This window comes from Pelophylax lessonae, assembly GCF_965119305.1.
Source record: "Pelophylax lessonae genome assembly, chromosome: 5".
Lineage (NCBI taxonomy): Eukaryota > Metazoa > Chordata > Amphibia > Anura > Ranidae > Pelophylax > Pelophylax lessonae.
In genome coordinates, this window is record NC_138772.1 from 422561073 (window position 1) to 422584261 (window position 23189).

Below are 23189 nucleotides of genomic sequence, written 5' to 3' on the forward strand. Positions count from 1 at the left end.
TAATTCTAGTTACAGAAATTGTCATAACCCTACTGAGTTTGACACCATTATCACGGTTTAATATATGTAACGTCTTCAGAGGTCAGGGACTTTTGGGCATTAGCAACAGAACAAACTAGTTTTTATGCCAGTAGCATTTTGTTCTTGTGGGATAAACCCATTTCAGATGTACCATGGCTGCCACTGATAAATGCAGGAAGTTTGGGGTTTAAAGTGATTGTAAAGTCAAATGTTTTTTTACCTGAATGTATAAATGTTGTGGGTGTTCTGGTAGGTGGATGTGTGGTGGAGGTGTTGGATGAGTGTGTGTGGGGAATTTATATATATATATATATATATATGTATATATGTATATATATATACACAGTTGTGTTCAAAATTATTCAACCCCCACTGAAATTGATTGTTTTGGCCAGTTTGACATTGATTTTGATCATTCAGTCATCCTGCTTACAATTAAATCAAAGAGGCACGTGTAGGTCGGACAAATATAACATAACATTTATAATGAAATAACCACAAATGTCTTTTCTGTGCTCACATCATTATCAGTTTTATTCAACCCCCAAGTGACATTCAATCTTAGTACTTAGTACAACATCCTTTTACAGTTATAACAGCTTTTAAACGTGAAGCATAGCTTGACACAAATGTCTTGCAGCGATCTACGGGTATCTTCGCCCATTCGTCATGGGCAAAAGCCTCCAGTTCAGTCACATTCTTAGGCTTGTGCACTGCAACTGCTTTCTTTAGGACCTACCGGAGGTTTTCAATCGGATTTATTCTGGAGACTGTGATGGCCACTCCAAAATGTTCCAGCCTTTAATCTGCAACCATGATCTAGTGGACTTGGAGGTATGCTTGGGATCATTGTCCTGTTGAAAGGTCCAACGTCTCCAAAGCCTCAGGTTTGTGACGGACTGCATCACATTGTCATCCAATATCTCCTGGTACTGAAGAGAATTCATGGTACCTTGCACACGCTGAAGCTTCCCTGTACCTGCAGAATCAAAACAGCCCCAAAGCATGATTGACCCCCCGCCATGCTTCACAATAGGCAATCCTCCAAACATAGCGTTGATCCATGGGCCCAAACAGTTCTAATTTTGTTTCATCAATCCACAGAACACTATCCCAAAACTTCTGTGGTTTGTCCACATGACTTTTGGCATACTGCAGTCGACTCTTCTTATTCTTTGGAGACAGCAAGGGGGTGCGCCTGGGAGTTCTGGCATGGAGGCCTTCATTACGCAGTGTGCGCCGTATTGTCTGAGCAGAAACTTCAGTACCCACATCTGACAAATCTTTTCTCAGTTCCTCAGCAGTCACACGGGGACTTTTCTCCACTCTATGCTTCAGGTAGCGCACAGCAGTCGAAGTCAGCATCTTCTTTCTGCCACGAACAGGTAGCGTTTCAACAGTGCCCTTTGCCTTGAATTTGCGAATGATGCTTCCTATGGTGTCTCTTGATATGTTTAACATCTTTGCAATCTTCTTATAGCCATTGCCCTTCCTGTGAAGAGTAATCACCTCTTCTCTTGTCTTCCTGGACCATTCTCTTGACTTCACCATGTTTGTAACCACACCAATAAATGTCTAGAAGGAGCTGAGTATCACAGTCATTTTAAAGCTGCCTAATTGGTGCTTATTAGGCTTTATTGCTGCTCCCTGACATCCACAGGTGTTTTCAATACCTGATTGAAAACACTTCAATGAACCTCTGTTCTTCAGAGTGGTAGTCTTTAAGGGGTTGAATAATTGTGTCAATGAAGAATTCACAAAATAAACATTTACTACTGTATTACAAAACCAATTGATGTCATTTTAGTTGCACATGGTTGTTTAAAAATTCCTTGTAGGATTTCATTCTGAATACAATTACAAATGTACAGTAAATTCCCTAAACCCTTTACAGCATTGGGGGGTTGAATAATTTTGAACACAACTGTGTGTATATATATATATATATATATATATATATATACACAGTATCTCACAAAAGTGAGTACACCCATTACATTTTTGTAAATATTTTAATATATCTTTTCATGTGACAACACTGAAGAAATTACACTTTGCTACAATGTGAAGTAGTGAGTGTACAGCTTGTATAACAGTGTAAATTTGCTGTCCCCTCAAAATAACTCAACACACAGCCATTAATGTTTAAACTGCTGGCAACAAAGGTGAGTACACCCCTAAGTGAAAATGCCCAAATGGGCCCAATTAGTCATTTTCCCTCCCCGGTGTCATGTGACACGTTAGTGTTACAAGGTCTCAGCTGTGAATGGGGAGCAGGTGTGTTAAATTTGGTGTTATCGCTCTCACTGCCTCATACTGGTCACTGGAAGTTCAACATGGCACATCATGGCAAAGAACTCTCTGAGGAACTGAAAAAAAAGAATTGTTGCTCTATATAAAGATGGCCTATAAGAAGATTGCTAAGACCCTGAAACTGAGCTGCAGCATGGTGGCCAAGACCATACACCGGTTTAACAGGACAGGTTCCACTCAAAACAGGCCTTGCCATGGTCGACCAAAGAAGTTGAGTGCACGAGCTCAGCGTCATATTCAGAGGTTGTCTTTGGGAAATAGACATATGAGTGCTGTCAGCATTGCTGCAGAGGGTGAAGTAGTGGAAGGTCAGCCTGTGAGTGCTCAGACCATACGCCGCACACTGCATCAAATTGGTCTGCATGGCTGTCGTCCCAGAAGGAAGCCTCTTCTAAAGATGATGCACAGGAAAGCCGACAAGCAGACTAAGGACATGGATTACTAGAACCATGTCCTATGGTCTAATGAGACCAAGATAAACTTATTTGGTTCAGATGGTGTCAAGCGTGTGTGGCGGCAACCAGGTGAGGAGTATAAAGACAAGTGTGTCTTGCCTACAAGCATGGTGGTGGGAGTGTCATGGTCTGGGGCTGCATAAATGCTGCCGGCACTGGGGAGCTACAGTTTATTGAGGGAACCATGAATGTCAAAATGTACTGTGACATACTGAAGCAGAGCATGATCCCCTCCCTTCGGAGACTGGGCCACAGGGCAGTATTCCAACATGATAACGACCCCAAACACACTTCCAAAATGACCACTGCCTTGCTAAAGAAGCTGAGGGTAAAGGTGATGGACTTGCCAAGCAAGTCTACAGACCTAAATCCTATTAGGCATCTGTGGGGCATCCTCAAACAGAAGGTGGAGGAGCGCAAGGTCTCTAACATCCACCAGCTCCATTGTGTCATCATGAAGGAGTGGAAGAGGACTCCAGTGGCAACCTGTGAAGCTCTGGTGAATTCCATGTCCAGGAGGGATAAGGCAGTGCTGGAAAATAATGGTGGCCACACAAAAAATTGACAATTTGGGCCCAATTTGGACATTTCACTTAGGAATGTACTCACTTTTGTTGCCAGTGGTTTGGACATTAATGGCTGTGTGTTGAGTTATTTTGAGGGGACAGGAAATTTACACTGTTATACAAGCTGTACACTCACTACTTTGCATTGTAACAAAATGTCATTTCTTCAGTGTCGTCACATTAAAAAATATAATAAAATATTAACAAAAATGTGATGGGTGTACTCACTTTTGTGAGATACTTTTTTCTATCTATATGGGTTGACAAAGATATCTAAACGGTCGTATGAGACCACCTCCTCATCCTATCTCTTTAGATTTGATGTGTGTCTCCACTTGTCTTCATTACATTTGGGTGCAGTTATCATTCCCTCTCCTAGCCCCAGTGGTTGTTTTTTGGGATCATAGGTGAATCTGCAGATATATATGTAAGTTGAAAAAAAGTTTATATACCCAAGAATCTCATCAAAGATAAATTGAATATTCATGTTTTTGACATTTATAATATTACCTTGTAGTGTGGTACTTTCCTGATGAAGAACATTGTTTACTGTATGTTCAAAACGCGTTGAGATTTTTCCAGTTGAAACGTACTGTAGTGATGTCATCTCAGTTTGCGGATAACAACTGGTCGTACCACTATCTGTCAAGTAAATGTTCTGCAATATTGATCCTTTTGTTTCTCTTGTAAATGTACACTCATTGTTTTTAATATAAGGCCAATTTCATTGGCTAATTTTATTCAACGTGACTAATAAAAAATATTTTTATATACATTTTCTATGGGTATAGGTTTGGTTGCCAACAAAATCCTATATAAGGTCTAAAATAATCTGCATTTGATACAATAGGGATGGTGGCAACCCTCACCTACATTTGAAGGGGAAGAATATTCTTTACCCTCATGTAAAACTGTATCTTTGCCATTTCCATGAATACTTACCTGAGTCCTCTCTTGATTGGCTTCCCTTCCGGCTCTCAAAGAACATACTGAGAGCAACGGGAGCCATTGGTTCCTGCTGCTGTCAAATCCTGTGAGGAAGGAGTGAGTGGCATGGCCAAGCCACACAGTGTGTCTCTATATAACCACACAGCCCAGCTCAAGAGTGCGCCCGCACAAGAGCTTCTATTGCTATAAGGGCACACGCAGGAGAACAGGAGAAGAGGAGCGGACAGAGCCAGAGAGAACTCCAGAGGGGGAGGTAAGGGAACAATCTGTGAAAGATTTTGCACAGACAGGTAGGTATAACATCTTTTTTCCCATTTCATGGAAAATATACAAGGCTTTAATACCACTTTAAGTGATACTCTGTATTGGCTAACGTAAGCCATTAAAGATGCAAATTTTCAGGATGCTTTGAAAGCATATGAAAGAAAGAAATTTACAACATAAAAAGCTGCAAACAAAAGCAAGGCATTCCTTTGTGTACCTCTTTTAATTAGAAATTACATAGCATGTTTCTGATTATTTCTATTTCTAAGTGAGAAATATTGTTCACCAATCACCAAGTACAAATACACATAAAGAAACTCTATCTAAGCCCTTTTGATTTTTCCATTAAGAACAGTAAATTACTATGGAGGTGCATTTTTTCTCTATTAAGCATGGGGTAGACAGGACATGTTAGTTGAGATCCCTAAAGGGGTTGTAAAGTCTCATTGTTTTTCACCTTAATGCATTCTATGCACTCGTGGGGTCACTCAATGAAGAGGAGGAGCCAGGAGCACCCCCAGGGCACCCCAGAAAAGGAGGATCGGGGCTGCTCTGTGAAAAACCCTTGCACAGAGCAGGTAAGTATAACATGTTTGTTATTTACCCTTTTACTGCCAGGTCTGTACGGCATACAAACCTACAGAACTGCCTGCAGCTGGCCAGGTCTGTACGCCGTGCGAACCTCATTTCTCCCTCTCCTATAAGCTCATGGTCACTTAAATGACCAAGAACCTATAACGGACTCTGCTGAACAATTCTATAACTCTGATCAGCAGGTTACAATCAGCTGATCAGAGTTATTAACCTAAAATGTGACTGTCCCCACAACCCATGCTGCCCCTTCTCTGTCCCCAGCCCCTGCATTCCTGCTCCGGCGGCATCCCTCCTTCCCCTCCAGTCACCTGCAGCTGCTGATCGTCACTATGTCCAGCGAGCTGTCAGCCTGAGCGGGTAATGAGACGGGTGGTGCTGGTATAGTTGAGTTTACCAGCCCCCTCTCTGTAGAACAGTGGATCAAAGCAGCCATTGCTACTGATGGCTCATATGTCCACTGACAGCTGATCATAGTAAACCGAGTGTGTCAGACTGTCAGTTTATGAATGGATGAGGAGTCTCCACACTGACTCCGATTTCATTCACGTAAAGTGCTGTAGAGAAAGGGACTTTAAGTCCCTTTCTCTGTCTCAAAAAAAGAGATATAGGGGTCTGTTTAATCCTCTGATAACTCACCAAAGACCCCTGCCCACCCCCACAAAAAAAAAAAAAAAATTATATATATATATATAAATAAATAAAAAAGAATCCACCTGCTCAGCAGGGATCTGTCTGCTGATGACAGATCCATGTCCGCTGATGCCGAGGTCTCAAAAAAGAGATATGGGGGTCTGTTTAGACCTCTGATATCTCACCAAAGACCCCCCCCCCAAAAAAAGATATATAGTTGTAGAAATATGTAAAAGGTAAAAAAAAAAATTAAAAAAGACATGGAGCGGACTCTTTCAAGCAGATCTTTCTGCTAATCCCTGCTGATCAGGCAGATGACAGGCCCGCGTCTGCTCCACTGATGCAGAGCCGACATGGACACAGCCTGCTGCCCTCTATGAGGCGGTCAGATGGAAACCATTTTTATCTGATACCATCCGATCTGATCTGCTAGATGATTGAGGAAAAGGATCCCCATTCGTCTGTTTTTAGTGGATCGGATCGGATGCAGGCGGGTGTAAACGGACACTAGTCCATTTACATCAGCCTCTCCATAGAAAACAATGGGTGGCTTGATTGGGCCCGCCTGAAAAACGGATAGGCAGACCAATCGGTCTGCTTGTGTAAAAGGGGCCTAAGGCCTTGTTCACACAGGGCATACATAGGAACCTTTACAGGGATGCACAGGTGTCCCTTGCAGGCAGTCCCTTTGATGTCATTTGCGATGTAGCAACTTCAAAAACAGAGCCAATTTGACATCCATGTAGGTGCACGTGCATGTCCCTGAGCTCACACTGTCTGCGTTTGGGGTCGTGCACCCACACCCACACGGATTTCAGATTGGGAACAGCAGCTATGCCTCTGCAGCCGTTGCATCCCAAATGACATAAATGGGACTGCCTGTACGGGGATGTACGGAACACCTGTGCATTCCTGTGCGGGTAAACATGGCCCTCCATGGGCGTACACTTTAGTATGCCACATGTGAACAATGATTTAGTAGTAATTTAGCAGGAATTTTGAAAGTTATGTTGTGTTTATGTGCACTAATAATGATTTTAGTGTATTTTTTTTGAAAATAGCGATATGATGATCATTTGCGCAATTATTGCAGGACCCAAAAAATCTGTAGCACATATTTTATTCTACAGGTCATGTGGTTTCAGAAAATGTCTGATTTGAGGGGTCTTTTCAAATTCTAAAGCTGTAAGTGAAAAATGATAACCTCCGGTGTAAATTGTTTTTATTTACAGTTTTGAGTACCTTCAGTTTTCACCGTTTCTCAAAAAGGTGCAATTTAAAATGTACAAATACTCAATATAGGTTTAAAGATTAGAGAAAGTTAGAGGTGCTGTATCTTAAAGTGCTAAGTGCAATAATAAGACAATTGATTACCTGAGTGATAAAAAAATGAATAAAAATAATAATAATATTGAATGTTACAACTCTAATTGATAAAAATAGGTGTTTAAGAATTAGACATGTAAGATCTGGGTGTTTAAATAAATATGATTAGGTCCAATGAAATTTCAAAAGCAGTAATTCCACCAAAATGAACAGGCAGTGCAAAGGAAATATGGAACGCCACTCGATTCCGGTGTGCATTTCAGCAAAAGGCGGAAGTGAGGAAAAACTGGAAGTGATGGCCTCTAGATCGACCTCTTTCGATCGTGATCATATCCACTGTGAGGCCAGAGGGCTATCTAGGGAGTCCATTCCATCCCCAAGGAGGATATCCAGTTTGGAATATTTGGACAAGCAAGCTGAGTCCTAGAGGCCCTTAGCCATCTGGTGAGTGACCCTCATACTAATGGGTGAAGGATTATCAAGCACTAACACCTGAAGATCCACTTTGAGCACTTTTTGGCACAATTTTGGTGGAATTACTGCTTTGGAAATTTCATTGGACCTAATCATATTTATTTAAACACCCAGATCTTTCATGTCTAATTTTTAAACACCTATTTTTATAAATTAGAATTGTAACTTTCAATATTATTATTTTTTTATCACTAGGGTTAATCAATTGTCTATTTATTGCACTTAGCACTTAAAGATAAAGCACCTTAAACTTTCTCTAATCTTTAAAAGCTTTGGTCATACCAAAAATTGATGGCTGCTGTATCAATATATGTAGACATAAATTATTAGAAGGTGCCATTTCTTTAAATTTTGTGATCAATATAGGTTTAACTTTTATATTTAGTAGGAATTTAGCAGGAATTTTGTACATTTTGCCATGTATGAAACCATACAATTAATGATTTTAGTGTATTTTTAGCAAAAATATTGTTTTTTTTTTTGGGGGGGGGGGTCTTTTACAAACTCTGAAAGCTGTAAGTGAAAAAGGAAAGCCTCCAGATTTTTTCAGAAAATTTGCGTATGTTTGATTTTCACTATTTCTCAAAAAGGTGCAATTTAAAATGTACAAATATTTGTTATTTATTAACTCAATATAGGTTAACTTTTATATTTTGTAGGAATTTAGCAGGAACTTTGTAAAATTTGCTGTGTTTGTATCTGCGAATAATGATTTTAGTGCATTTTTAGCGAAAATATTGTTTTGGTAAACATTTGCGCAAATATCGAGGGGCCTTACAAATCAGTAGCACCTTTGATTTATACTACTGGTCCTTTGCTTACAGAAAATGTATCATTTGGGAGGTCTTCTAAAAACGCTGAAAGTGAAAAATGAAAACCTCCAGATTTTTGGAGAAATTTGATTATATATAGGTTTTGTGTACGTTAAGTTTTCACCATTTTGAAAAAAGGTGCAAATAAAAATGTACAAATATTTGTTATTTACTAACTTCCTACAGGTTAAGCTTTTATATTTAGTAGGTATTTAGCAGGAATTTTGTACAGTTTGCTGTGTTTGTATCTGCTAATAATGATTTTAGTGTATTTTTAGCAAAAATATTGCTTTGGTAAACATTTGCGCAAGAATCGTGGGACCTTAAAAACCAGTAGCACCTATCTTTTATTCTACTGGTCCTATGCTTTCAGAAAATATATGGTTTGGAGGGTCTTTAGCAAACTCTGAAAGCTTTAAGGGAACAAGGAAAACCTTCAGATTTTTAGAGAAATGTGGTTATTTACATTTTTGCGTATGTTCAATTCTTACCATTTTGCAAAAAGGCGTAATTTAAAAATTACAAATATTTGGTATTTATTATCTTAATACAGGTTAAGCTTTTATATTTCGTAGGAATTTAGCAGAAATTTTGTAAAATTTGCTTTGTTTATAGCAACATTTGCAAAAAAATTGCAGGGTGTTAAAATCAGTAGCACCTTATTTTTATTCTACGGGTCATGTACTTTCAGAAAATATATGGATTGGGGGGTCTTAAACAAACTCTGAAAGCTGTAAGGGAACAATGAAAACCTCTAGAGTTTTAGAGAAATTTGGATATTTCCATTTTTGCGTATGTTTGATTTTCACCATTTTGCAAAAAGGCGCAATGGTCTGTTTTTATCTGCTAAAAATGATTTTATTATTATTTTTAGCAAATATATTGTTTTGATAAATATTTGCGCAAATATCGTTGTGCTCTAAAATTCAGTAGCACCTTATTTGTATTCTACTGGTCATGTGCTTTCAGAAAAACTGAATTTTTGTAAAATCTTACCTGTAAAATTCCTTTCTCTGAGTCCTCCGACAGTCGCCGCCTCTTCATATTCGTCACAATGGGTATTAGACTTTGCTCCGAAGGAGTAGCTAGGCAACAGAATATGTTAACATTAAAGCTTTTAACATATCCCACCCTCAAGGGGTGGTCCCCTCAGTCAATACCCTCCTACTTCCTGCAACCATATCTCAGTTTCAGTGGAATAGCAGTAGAGTATATAACCAAAACCCCAAAAGAGGGGCGGGGGCGGCACTGTCGGAGGACTCAGAGAAAGGAATTTTACAGGTAAGATTTTACAAAAATTCAGTTTTCTCTTACGTCCTCCGACAGTCGCCGCCTCTTCATATTCGTCACAATGGGGACGTCCCAAAGCAGTGCAAACATGAGGGGTGGGAAACGCATCCGCGCCGTAAGGCAACGCAGTCTCCGCATCAAAGAAAGGAACCTTACCAAAGGAAGGAAACCAGCTGGGCAAAAGGAAAAAACTTGCTCAACAGAAGCAACAACCCAGGAAAAACAAATAACCAGGGGATAAAAGACATATCCTAACAGCCAGGGATCCCAACAGGTGATCCTAGGGAACAGCCGCACTAAGAACCTTGCGGCCAAAGGAAGCATCCGCCGATGCCTGAACATCTACCTTGTAGAATTTTGTGAAAGTGTGTACGGTCGACCAGGTCGCCGCCTTACACACCTGGGCTACAGAAGCCCCATGACGACAGGCCCAAGACGTACTCAGAGATCTAGTAGAGTGCGCCTTCACAGGCACAGGGGGAACCTTCCCCTGCAAAGCATAGGCCTGTTCAATGGTCTGCCTGATCCATTTGGCGATGGTAGAGGCCGACGCCGCCATGCCCTTCCGAGGACCCTCTGGAAGAACAAACAAGGAATCCGTCTTTCGAAAAGACTCAGTCGATTTAAGGTAAACCCTTATCGCCCGAACAACATCCAAAGAATGTAGTCTCACCTTCGCGCACAGCGAAGGCAAGACAATATCCTCATTGAGATAGAATTCCGAAACTCGCTTCGGAAGAAAATAAGGATTAGGTCGCAAGACCACCTTATCCAAGTGAATAACCAGATACGGAGACTTGCAGGACAAAGCCGCCAGCTCCGACACCCTGCAAGCCGAAGTGATCGCAACCAAAAAGGCGACCTTTTTGGACAACATAGACAACGAGATCTCCCTGATCTGTTCAAAAGGAGCACGTTGTAACACAGATAGAACGAGATTCAAGTCCCAAGGGGGCAGAGGATCCCTCCTAGGAGGAACCAGATGCCGCACTCCCTGAACAAAAGTGCCAACCAAGGAGTTGGAAGCCACGGGACGTTGAAAAAGAATGGCCAGCGCAGACACCTGACCCTTTATCGTAGCCAGCGCCAAACGCTGATCGACACCTGTTTGAAGGAAGGACAACACTCGGGAAACCGAGTACGTGCGGGGTGAAAACCCCCTGGACTCACACCAGGCAAAATAGGCCTTCCAAGTACGGTAGTAAACCTTCCCCGAGGAAGACTTCCTCGCGTTGATCAAGGTATGAACGACCTCAGGGGAGAGACCCCTCTCCTTCAGGACCTCGGTCTTAACAGTCAGGCCGTCAAAGCCAGCGACTGTAAAGCAGGATGGTATATCGGCCCTTGAGACAGGAGATCGTCTCGAAGAGGCAGATGCCACGGGGCGTCGACCGCCAGATTCACGAGGTCTGCGTACCAGGACCGGCGTGACCAATCCGGCGCCACAAGAATCACCGTGCTGCGTTCCGAGTGTAACCTGCGAAGGAACCTGGACAGCAACTGAATCGGTGGGAACGCGTACATCAGCTTGTACTGATGCCACGGGGCCACTAACGCGTCCGACGCGTCTGCCCGAGGGTCGCGCGTCCTTGCCACGAACCTTCTCACCTTGTTGTTGAGACGAGACGCGAACAGGTCCACATCTGGAAGACCCCACTTCGCGCACAACATCTGGAAGACAGCCGGGTGGAGAGACCATTCCCCCTGAACCAGGGTCTGGCGACTCAGATAGTCCGCCTGCCAGTTCTCCACCCCCGGAATGTGAACCGCCGTTATCGCCGGGACATGAGTCTCGGCCCAGGACAGAATGTCGGCCACTTCTCGGGCCGCTCGGGCACTCCTGGTGCCCCCTTGGTGGTTGATGTAGGCCACCGCCGTGGCATTGTCCGTCTGCATCCGAACCGGGCAGCCCTGCAGCCGGTCCGTCCAGTGATGAAGACAGAGATTTATCGCACGCAATTCCAGAATGTTGATCGGAAGGGAGGACTCCCCCTCCGACCAAGTTCCCTGGGCGGACAGAACGCCCAGAACACCACCCCAGCCCGACAGGCTGGCATCCGTGGTGATCACCGTCCACGAGATAGGACGAAAAGACTTGCCCCCCGACACCATCGGGGACTGGAGCCACCACAGAAGGTCCCTTCTGGTGCGATGGCCCAACGAGATTTGAAGATCCAGAGATTGAGGTCGCCGTCCCACCTGGACAGGATCTCCGCTTGGAGACCCCGCGTGTGAAACTGGGCGAAGGGAATCGCCTCGAAGGCCGAGACCATCAATCCCAGACATCTCATGCACGTCCGCAGAGACGAGTGCGGAAAGTCCCTGAGGAACCTGACTTCCTCCTGAAGAGTTCCGAGTTTGTCTTCCGGCAGGAAGACCTTCGCCTGAACCGAGTCCAGGATCATTCCCAGGTAGGGAAGACGAACCGACGGACTCGACTTTGGAAAATTTATCGTCCAACCAAACTCGTGCAGAGTTTGCAGCGTGACAGACAGGTCCTTCTCCAGACCCTGGCTGGTCGCAGACCGAACCAGAATGTCGTCCAGATACCCCAGGACAGAGATGCCCTGGGCTCTCAATAATGCCAGAACCGGTGCAAGCACCTTGGTGAAAACCCGCGGAGCCGAGGCGAGACCAAAAGGTAACGCCACGAACTGGTAGTGATCCTCCGCAATGTTGAATCGAAGGTACCTCTGGTGACCCTCGAAAATGGGGATGTGAAGATACGCATCCTTCAAATCGATGGAGGCCACGAATTCCCCTGGAACCAGGGCAGCCACCACCGACCGCAGGGATTCAATGCGGAACTTGCGAACCCGCACAGAGCGGTTTAGAGCCTTCAAGTCCAGAATTGGACGAACCTTGCCCTCCTTCCTGGGCACGGTGAACAGATTGGAATAAAACCCCCGAAATCTGTCCCGATGAGGCACCGGAACCACCACTCCCTGAGCCCTCAGGTCTCGCACCGCCAGGTGCAGGTCCCGTAAACGCTCTGGAGACAGTTGAAGATTTGAGGGAAAAAATCTGCTCTCTGGCCGAGAGAGAAACTCGATCTTGTAACCAGATCGAACGATCTCCTGAACCCACCTGTCCCGCACGCGGGTCAACCAGGGTTGAAGAAAACCAAGCAAGCGTCCCCCCACCCCAAAACTGGGTGAGGGCGCCCCTTCAGGCCGCACTGTTATGGGCAGCGGGTCCGGACTGACCGGACTTCTGTTTACCAGACCAAAGGCTTCTTTTGAGAGCCTTGTCCCTTGAACGGTTTGCCCTTGTAGTGCGACCGAAAGGCACGAAAGGACCCCTGAGGGGGCAGAAAATTAGCATGCTTCTTCCCAGAAGCCCCCTTAGCCTTGGGGAAATGGGGCAAGAGAGTGCTCTTACCTCCGGTGATCCCCTTAATCAACACATCCAAGGACTCCTCAAAAAGGCGAGACCCATCATAAGGCAGATTGGCTAAGGTCTTACGTGAAGATTGGTCCACCGACCAACACTTCAACCAAACCAGGCGGCGAGACAACACCGCCACGCTGTGTACACGTGCAGCCAACGGGACTAAGTCCAAGTCTGCATCACACAGATACATGACACCCTGGTGGATTTGATCCACCATATCCAGGGTCGCCGGCGAGGCCGAATCGGCCACTAGGACGCGCCTAAGCATCTGCGTCCAACTTGCGACAGCCTGGGCCGCCATGAGAGAGGCAAACAGAGCTTTAAGCATAGAACCCGTAACAGAATAAGTATGACGGGCAAGAGACTCCATTCTTCTATCCGTGGCATCACGGAACACCGGGGAACCCTCTGCAGGAATCGCAGTGGATTTGTTCAAAACCGCAATTGCGTGATCCACCGGGGGTGGTACACACCACCGTTCATCAGTGGAAGGCGAAAAAGGATAACGCAGCTTGAACCTACTTGGCACAGCAAAAGGTTTGCGTAAATTGCGCCACTGTTCCTTAACAGCGCGCTGAAAATCATCATTGCAGGGAAAAACCTGCGGCGTCCTGCGTTTTCTCTGCGTCCCATAAGCCGCCAAGGCAGCGGGGGGACACACTTCATCCTGCAAACGCAGCGTGTGTTTTATGGAAGCAATCAAGTCATCCATGATTGCAAGCTCTTCAGGCGAGCCAGGGGGAGAATTATCAACCCCCTCAACCTCAGCCTCCACCTCGGACCCCACTAGATCCAGGGAGGAGCGGGACCCCGATAAGGAGACCCCCGCCATAACAGCCCCATCACCTTCACCCTCAGAATCAGAGGAAATAGAAACTCTGGGTCTTTTAGTAGATTGAGCAGCCACCAGCATCTGCACCTGAGCAGCAAGGCCGGCCACAATAGTGGCCAAATCCCCCCCTGGGGGGGAAACAGCGGTCCCCTGGCTTTCCACCAAGGTGGCAGGAAATTTGCCCTCCTGAGAATCCATTGCCCCAATATGATATGCCGGAGAAGAAAGGGTTAACTGCCCCTTTAACAAGCGCGGCGAGCGCAGCCCACCGCACCACACACAAGCACAATGAGACCCCCACAGGGACAATAAACTGACACAGGCAATGGATAGCAAGAACAGAAGGATAAAACCTGAGGAGACCCTCGCCGCTGCTGCCTCGATCGGTGTACCCAGGAGAAGAGGAAGTGATGAGACCAGGGCGCTCTATTAAAGCCTATGGGAGGCTACAAGAAAATGGCCGCCATGCATGTAGAACATGCGGCCGGAGCGAGTGCAGGCAAAATGGCGCCGTTTGGCGCCGAAACCGCCGCTCCTACAGTACAGTAATGCACATAACACCATCCATATATAAAAAAACATGGCAGATCACCGCAGCGATCACTGTATTGTGCCCAAACATGCCACAAAACATGCCCCACAGCACACAGCTTCTCACACTGAACAAGGCTGACACAGACAGTGTCACACAGCTCCCCCCCCCCCTTGCAGCCCGCAGCATGCAGCAGAGTGATAGGGAGACAAACAGTGTGAACAGAGGCAGGTTACACAGTCCCAGACTGACACCCCCCCCCCCCCCAGACAGACAGGTCCCCACATAGATACACTTACCTCTCAATTGTGTGGGGGACCCGCACAGGCGAACAAGCCGCTGCACATGAAGCAGGGAGAGTCGCATACAAGACGCACAAAATGGGGGTTAAGAAACCGCACAGCGTCCAGTGAGGTAGCCACCTCACCAATCATCCCGGCACCGAACAGGGATGGGTCGTTCACTGTGCCAGGAGCGTTACCTGGCTGAACGCTCGATGGTAGGCTGGGAAGCCACCGATCCACGACCTGCGACCAGGGGGATCAGCCCGAGACCCAGCCCGCATGATCCTCTTCGTCAGAAGAACTAACTAATGCTGACAAAAAGAACAGCTAAGTAAAGAGAGAGAAAAAACTCAAACAAAAAATCAAAAAAGAAGAAAGAGGCTGGGGCACAAAGCCCCAGCACAGAGAGAACCAGCTACTCCTGACAAGCTAGACATTGAAACTGAGATATGGTTGCAGGAAGTAGGAGGGTATTGACTGAGGGGACCACCCCTTGAGGGTGGGATATGTTAAAAGCTTTAATGTTAACATATTCTGTTGCCTAGCTACTCCTTCGGAGCAAAGTCTAATACCCATTGTGACGAATATGAAGAGGCGGCGACTGTCGGAGGACGTAAGAGAAATATATGGTTTGGGGGGTCTTTAACAAACTCTGAAAGCCGTAAGGTACAAATAAAAAAGCAATGAAAAAATTGCAAAAATGGCCTGGCCAGCTAAGTTTGAAAGTGGAGCACAGGGCCTGGCAGCAAACAGGTAACAAAAAAAAAACCTTAACAATCATTTTAAGGCCCATAGGGAAGCTGCGGACCCGTTCTAATAGGAGCGACACAAGTCGCTCCGACCTAGAAAAAGGGTCTGGAGCTTCTTTGGGGCGACCAGGAGGCGACCGCCATAGACTTCAATGTTATGAAGTCCGTGGTGGCCGCTCCGAGGTCGCGGCGCGCTGCTCGCACCGCGATCTCGGAGGTCGCCCCGGGAAGTAGCGTCGCGGTAGTGTGAACCGGCGCTAAGAAGGCAGATCACAGCACAGACTTCTCTTACAAGGGAAAAAAAACATATGTATTTTACCCCTTCCAGCTGCTATCGTCATGCTCTCTATCAACACAGTAAGACTGGTCATTCACAGAATGTGAAATGATTGTATAACATTGACTCAGATTGCATGACAATTAGCCTGCATGACGAGTAAACAGAAAATGAAGATCTGTGTGTTGAAATTTATTAAATAAAAAAAATCAGTAAATTCATGGACATTTTTTTGCACCAAAAATAATTTTAAAAATTGAGTTGCATTACTCAACTTAGGCACTGCATAGAAATATATTAGGGATGCTACAGCTATTACTTTTTTGGCACTTTACAATAAAAATAACCATCCTGAAAAATCTTCAAAAATACTTTTCTTGTGGCCTTTGAATTCAGTTGTGGCATTTCCCTATCAAGTTGGCCCCCTTGACCGCCAGGAGATTTTCGTGGTGTACTATACAGACATTGTCTTTCAGTGAGATCTTGCATTATTCAAACCAACCTCTGAAGCACATGGATTATAGCCATCTCACTTCAGATTGGCATGCTTTTAAATAAGTGACAGATGAGCTGGAAGCAGAAGACTAAACACCATTAATTACTTATAACAAACGTAAATCATTTTAATTCTACCGGTTAAATATTTTTACAGTTTTATAGCTACACTATTTACTTTTTTTTATAGTAGCTTGTTTACAGCATTGTATGCCTCAAACCAATATAGCCTTACAACCTCTAAAATACATATTCCTATTTAAGTGAGGACATGGCCAGGTTGACCCTCTTAAAATGGTTAATATGAACTGGAATAAAAAAAAAAAAATCTGATATAAAGTGAAGTCAAAATGTAAAAGCTTCAGACCCCTTTCACACATACAGTCCATTTTTCCTCCATCTGTTGACGGATGAAAAACGGACATCAATGCATCTCTATGTAAAAACGAATGACAACGGATGATCATCCGTTAACATCTGTTTTCATCTGGTTCCGTCAATGTCTGTTTTTGTGGAACGGATGAATGCCCTATTTTTCATCCGTCAAAAAGACAGATCGGACGAAAAATTTACAAATGGTTTGCATTGGTAGTGTATGTAAAAAAAAAACGGATGAAAAATGGATGAAAAAATGGATGAAAAACGGATGAAAAACTGATACATTTTGATGTGACTGAACTGAACGGACCGTATGTGTGAAAGGGGCCTTATTTTGCATAGTTATCAACTGCTAATGTATCACATCTAAATAATCTCTGCTGAGAAACACACTGCCAAAACATTTACTGCATGGATGACACTTACCATACTCACCTGGTTTAAGGTCTAATGCAGCCAATGACTCTGAATGCAGGAAATACAATGTCGGACTGACTGTAAACAGGACATAATTGTCATGACGTTCATCTAAGATAATAAGGACCAAATCTCCAACCTGGAAGCTGTTAGTGTGACAGACAGAGAAAGTGATTTTAACTAGTGCATGTCTATACACAAATAGTTTGAAAACACATATTCACAAATTTTGTTGTCTATCAATCATGTTTCAACAAATCTATAACGGAAAAAAGAAAACCCCCATGAAGTTAGTTAAAAATTTTAATTTGTAACAACTTTTCTGGTGGAATCGTCCTAAGTCCTAAAAATAAAAAAGGCCTGTGCCAGATTAAAAAAAAAAAAAGCCAGCTGCCAGTTTCAGTGGCTTTACCTAAACGTTCTGCACATTCAGGTAGTTCTAAATAACATTGGAAAAAACAGTGGCTGCACCAAATTACAAAACAATACCCTCCAATTATATATACACATTTCTTTATTTTTTATAGCATATATCATAATAAAAGTAGAAGTAACTCTAAGTTGGCAGAGACAGGCAGTGTGCCTGTCTCTATATACCTTGTGCAGCAGAGCTGCATGTTTGCTGCTGCTACCCCCTCCCACCTGTCACTGGTTGTCAAGGACTCCGTTTTCACAGCCAACAGGCTCCTAGCAACCAGTGACACTGAAAGTGGGCAAAGGTGAGGGATAAGTTCCCCATCAAGCCCTCTTATTGTGATTAACAGCAGGCAGTAAGAGGATTCTTTAGCTCATAGCAGGCAGTGTATTGGCAATGGAATCCACCCACTGCCTGCTGTCAATCACAATGGGAGCGGATCTGATGGAAAACTAGTGTCTTTCACCCACCCAGCTACAAAACTCCTTGGCCGCTGCACTAAATACTTGGCTCGAGTGCAGCTATATATGTAAATGATAACTGCAATACACATTAAATATTGCAGCACATGCCAGAGAGAAAGCACTAATTCTATGACCATTATTCATGGTTAACTCTAAACTAATGAACTGTTAAGTCTTTTAAAGCGTCACCCATCAATCATTTTGAGTAACAAGGGGGTTAATTTACTAAAGGCAAATCCACTGTGCACTATAAGTGCACTTGGAAGTGCAGTTGCTGTAGATCTGAGGGGAAGCTCTGCTGATTACTATCATCTAATCATGTGCAAGCAAAAATGCAGTTTTTTTTTATTTTCTTTGTATGTCCCCCTCAGATCTACAGTGACTGCACTTCCAAGTGCACAGTGGATTTACGTTTAGTAAATAAACTCCAAGGTTTGTTACCATTTCACTGGCATATGCAATTTTAAGGCGTAACATGTTGAGTATTTATTTCATATTTTATATTTTACAAAATAAATGGTAAGCATAATGTGTTTGTGTGCACCAAAATTAACCAAAATATGCATTTGATAAACCACTGTGCTAATATCGTGTGATATATAAAAAAATAGTAACTACCACCGTTTTATTTTCCAGTGTCACTGCGTTCAGAAAACATATTTTTGGGGGGTTTAAACTAACCTTCAGCCCTATAATGTGCATTTTAACATGCACTGGCAGGGAAAGGGTTAAAGTGGAATCAATAGAGGTAAGTAGTCAGAATTTCTTTAAAGTAGAGTTCCACCCTAATTTAATACTTACCTCCATCTTCTCGCTCCGGGTCACCTGAAAAAGAAATGGATAATCACATATTTTTTTTTTTTTTTACTTACCTCGTAGCGAAGAAAAAATACTTACCTCACTTCCTTCTTCCTCCTTCCTCGGCCGCGGCCCGTCGTCACTTCCTGGCTCTGCAATGATTCCTGGGAGCTGAACGTCATAGCTCCCAGGAATCATTGCGCCTGCACCGGCCCCGACGTCAGTTCCGGGTCGCGCGCGTCATCCCCTTCTAAACAGCTTCTGGGCATGCCCAGAAGCTGTAGAGGGATGACGCGCGCGACCTGGAAGTGACGTCGGGGCCGGCGCAGAGCATCGTGGGACCAAAGAAGGCGGAAGAAGACGCCAAAGGGGATCTCGCTGGCTTCAAGCTGCCCACATCTGAGATGGCAGCGCTGGACAAGACGTTTTCAAGGTAAGTATTTGTCCTAACAGGTAAGTGCAACCCGGGACAGATCAGAGGCTAGCCATTGTGGAATGTACTAGCCCTGACTGTCCCGGGGGTATTAAAAAAAAAAAAAAAAATCCAGGGTGGAACTCCGCTTTAAAGAAGTAAGTAATGATGGGGATACAAATGCACAGTGCAATTTGGAAAGGGCAGAATGTGTGGTGATCGCTATCGCCAGGCATATACTAAGTGGAGTAACTCAATAGTTGTAGCAAAGGGGGTAGGTTTGTTTAGAACTTTATAGAGGTTTTAAACTAAAATAATAAAAATAATTTCAGCTTACCAATTCTTAGATGTGGTGTTTTTTTTTCTTCTTTTTTTTAGGCTTTTTCCCCCTTAATTTTACCTATTGATGCAGACACTAAGTCTGGTACTTTTTAACTTTCTTTAAAGAACAACTATACTTTCCTATCCTTTACAGCCATGTAGGTTGCCATCTTAGTCTCTGTTTGATTGGCAGTTACCATGGTTTGATTGACAGAAAAAGCAACTATGACAGTTATCATACACAGCATGCCACAAATGTAACTGTTTAGGAAAACCGTTAAATCGATGAGCATAGTTCCATTTAACCCCTTCAGCTCCAGAAGGTTTACCCTCCTTTGTAACCAGGCCATTTTTTGTGATATGGCACTGCATTAATTTAACTGCCAATTGCATGGTCGTGTAATGCTGTACACAAATAAAATTGATGTCCTTTTTTCCCCACAAATAAAGCTTTCTTTTGGTGGTATTTGATCACATCTGCGGTTTTTATTTTTTGCGCTATTAACAAAAAAAGACAGACAATTTTGAGAAAAAAAAAATATTTTTTTTTTACTTTCTGCTATAAAACACATCCAATAAGAAAATGTAAAAAAATCTAATGTCTTCATCAATTTAGGCCAATATGTATTCTGCAAAGTTTTTGGTAAAAAAAAAAAATTCCAAAAAGTTCATATTTATTGGTTTGCACAAAATTTATAACATCTATAAACTATGGAATAAATGGATTTTTGTAAAATCTTACCGTAAAATCCTTTTCTCTTAAGCTCATTGACAGACGTAGTCCTCCTTGATTAATATCAACTCGGGTTATACTGCCCTCTACAGGAGTAGGACTAGACAGGAAAGAAAACATTCTGGCCACACCCTAGGGGCAGTCCCAGAGGGTATATCCTCTCACTTCCTGCTACAGCAAATCAGTTATGTCACAAAGCAGTGTTTAGAGAATTTAACCCAAGTCAACTCAAAAACAGAGGGGCGGGTACTACGTCTGTCAATGAGCTTAAGAGAAAAGGATTTTACGGTAAGATTTTACAAAAATCCATTTTTCTCTGTCGCTCATTGACAGACGTAGTCCTCCTTGATTAATATCAACTCGGGACGTCCCAAAGCAGTGCCACAAATGAGGGGTGGGAAAATGGAAATCAAAATCCAATCTAGAAGGCCCAACCGGTGCCAACTAGAAGTTTTAAAGGCTCATCAATCACACGATGAGACTCAACTGAAATTCCAACGGAAAAAAAAAAACCCTCGAGGTAGACCACCGGTCTCCTCAAATTGCGGCCTGCAAAACCTTGCGGCCAAATGAGGCATCCGCCGATGCCATCACATCAACTTTATAAAATTTTGTAAAGGTATGAACCGACGACCAGGTAGCCGCCTTGCACACCTGGACCACTGACGCCTGATGGCGGTAGGCCCAGGAAGTACTGAGCGCTCGAGTGGAGTGCGCCTTAACAGGGAACGGAGGATTCCGACCCTTAATAGAATAAGCCTGCACCACCGTCTGTCTAATCCATTTGGAGATAGTCGCGGCAGATGCAGGCAACCCCTTTCTGGGGCCATCCGTGATCACAAAAAATGAATCCGTCTTACGGAATGAGTCCGTAGTTTTCAGGTATACCCTGATTGCCCAAACCACATCCAAGGAATGCAACGCATATTCCTGAGGATGATTGGGCTTAGGACACAAGGAAGGTAGCACAATATCTTCATTCAGATGAAAATCTGAAACCACCTTAGGAAGAAAGGATGGCTTCGGATGAAGAACTACCTTATCCCTATGAACCACTAGATATGGGGAATGGCATGATAATGCAGCCAGTTCTGACACCCTGCGTGCAGAAGTGATAACCACCAAGAAGGCCACCTTCTGGGATAATGTAAGCAAGGGAATCTCCCTGATATTTTCAAAGGGAGGTTTCTGAAGAACCGACAAACACCAAATTAAGATCCCAGGGCGGTAAGGGCGCGCGCACTGGCGGAGCCAAGTGCCGCACCCCCTGGACACCAAGGAATGAGGAGCCAAAGGCTTCTGAAAGAAGATTGCTAATGCTGAAACCTGACCCTTGATAGTGCTCAAGGATAGTTTCTGCTCAACCCCCTTTTGCAGAAAAGCCAAGATTCGGGTCACCGAATAGGTACGTGGGGGAAATTCCAAAGATTCACACCACGCGATATAAGTCTTCCATGTGCGATAATAGACTTTGCTGGAAGTCGCTTTCCTTGCTTTAATTAGAGTAGGAATAACTGAAGCTGACAACCCCTTGTCCTTCAGCACCTGGGTCTCAATAGTCAGGCCATTAAAACCAGCGACTGTAAAGTACGATGGAAGATCGGTCCTTGAGACCGCAGATCCTCCCTGAGAGGAAGTCTCCAAGGAGCGTCCGCGACTAGCCTGTCCAAGTCGGCGTACCCGGCTTGACGAGGCCAGCTCGGAATTTCCAGGATAACTGGAGTTCCCTCCACCTCTATCCTGCGGAGAAATCTCAGCAGCAATTTGAGAGGGGGGAAGACATATAGTAGCTGATACTGCCTTTACAGGCCGTTCAGCGCGTCTGCTGCGTCCGCTAGAGGATCGCGGGTGCGAGCCCTGTTGAGCCAACCTACCAACAGATCCATATCCGGGGTGCCCCAATGAAGGGACAGCTGGTGAAATACCTCTGGATGAAGAGACTATTCCTCTTGATCCAGAATCTGACGGCTGAAATAATCTGCCTGTCCACCCCCGTGATAAATATCGCGGAGAGAACTTGAACAACTGTTTCCCCAATAAGAATGTTGGCCACTTCTATGGCCACCAGGGCACTCTTGGTGCCCCTTGGTGATCGACCTAAGTCATGACCGTGGCATAGTCCGATTGGATCCGAACCGGGCTGCCCTGGAGCTGCTCGGTCCAGTAAATCAGACAAAGTCTGATCGCTCTCAGTTCCAACACATTTATCGGTAACCTGGAATTTATCAGAAGAAATGACTTCCCCTGGCTGAGCATCGGAGACCGAAGCCACCAGACCAGAGCCTCCCTGGTCCGCTCACTCAATCGGATCCGATTGTCCAGGGAATCGGGATTCCGATTCCATATGAGAAGAATCTCCTCTTTGGAGAATTCGGGTATGAGACTGGGCAAACGGTACTGCCTCTAAGGAGGTGACCATCAATCCCAGCCAGTTGACGGACAGCAACATCCGAATCATTGACTGAATCTTCTGGAGTTTCTCCGCATGGAGAAACACTCTTGCCAAGGATGTATCCAAAATTAGGCCCAGATAGTTCAGTCTCCTGGTGGGAACCAGGGATGATCTTTGGGAAAAGCAACGAAAACGCTGATGTCCTGCGAAGATGGGGATATAAGGATAGGCATCCTAAATGTCTATGGACGCCAGGAAATCCCCCTGATGCAGGGAGGCCACCACTGTATGGATGGACTCCATCTCTTCCAAGACCAGAATTGAACGCACCTAGCCCTTTTACCTGGGCATTGTGAACAAGTTCGACTAGAACTCCTCCAAGGAATGGGAACTACCACTGCTTGTTGTATCAAGCTGTCCCCCGCAAAGCTTTTAAGCGACCCGGGGATGTCGACTATTGGAAGGGAAGAATCGCACCGGTGGAAGTGATCGAAACTCGATCTTGTATCCCGACCATATGACCTTGCAAACCCCTTTATCCGGGATTCTGGAAAGCCCTGGATCCGGAAACCGGTGAAGACGTCCCCCCACCCTAGAGATGGGT

General features: G+C 44.4%; 1 protein-coding gene across 2 annotated transcripts in view; it reads right to left on the reverse strand.

The window, feature by feature from the left end:
- The window catches only part of RB1CC1 (RB1 inducible coiled-coil 1), a 353042-nt gene that overhangs the window by 13064 nt on the left and 316789 nt on the right, over positions 1 to 23189 (reverse strand). The window contains exon 21 of one of the 2 annotated variants that reach the window (XM_082257759.1): positions 17060 to 17196. In XM_082257759.1, coding sequence (XP_082113885.1) covers positions 17060 to 17196 — 137 coding nt within the window. The remainder of the gene's footprint in view (positions 1 to 17059; positions 17197 to 23189) is intronic. The other variant, XM_082257760.1, reaches the window with a different exon arrangement.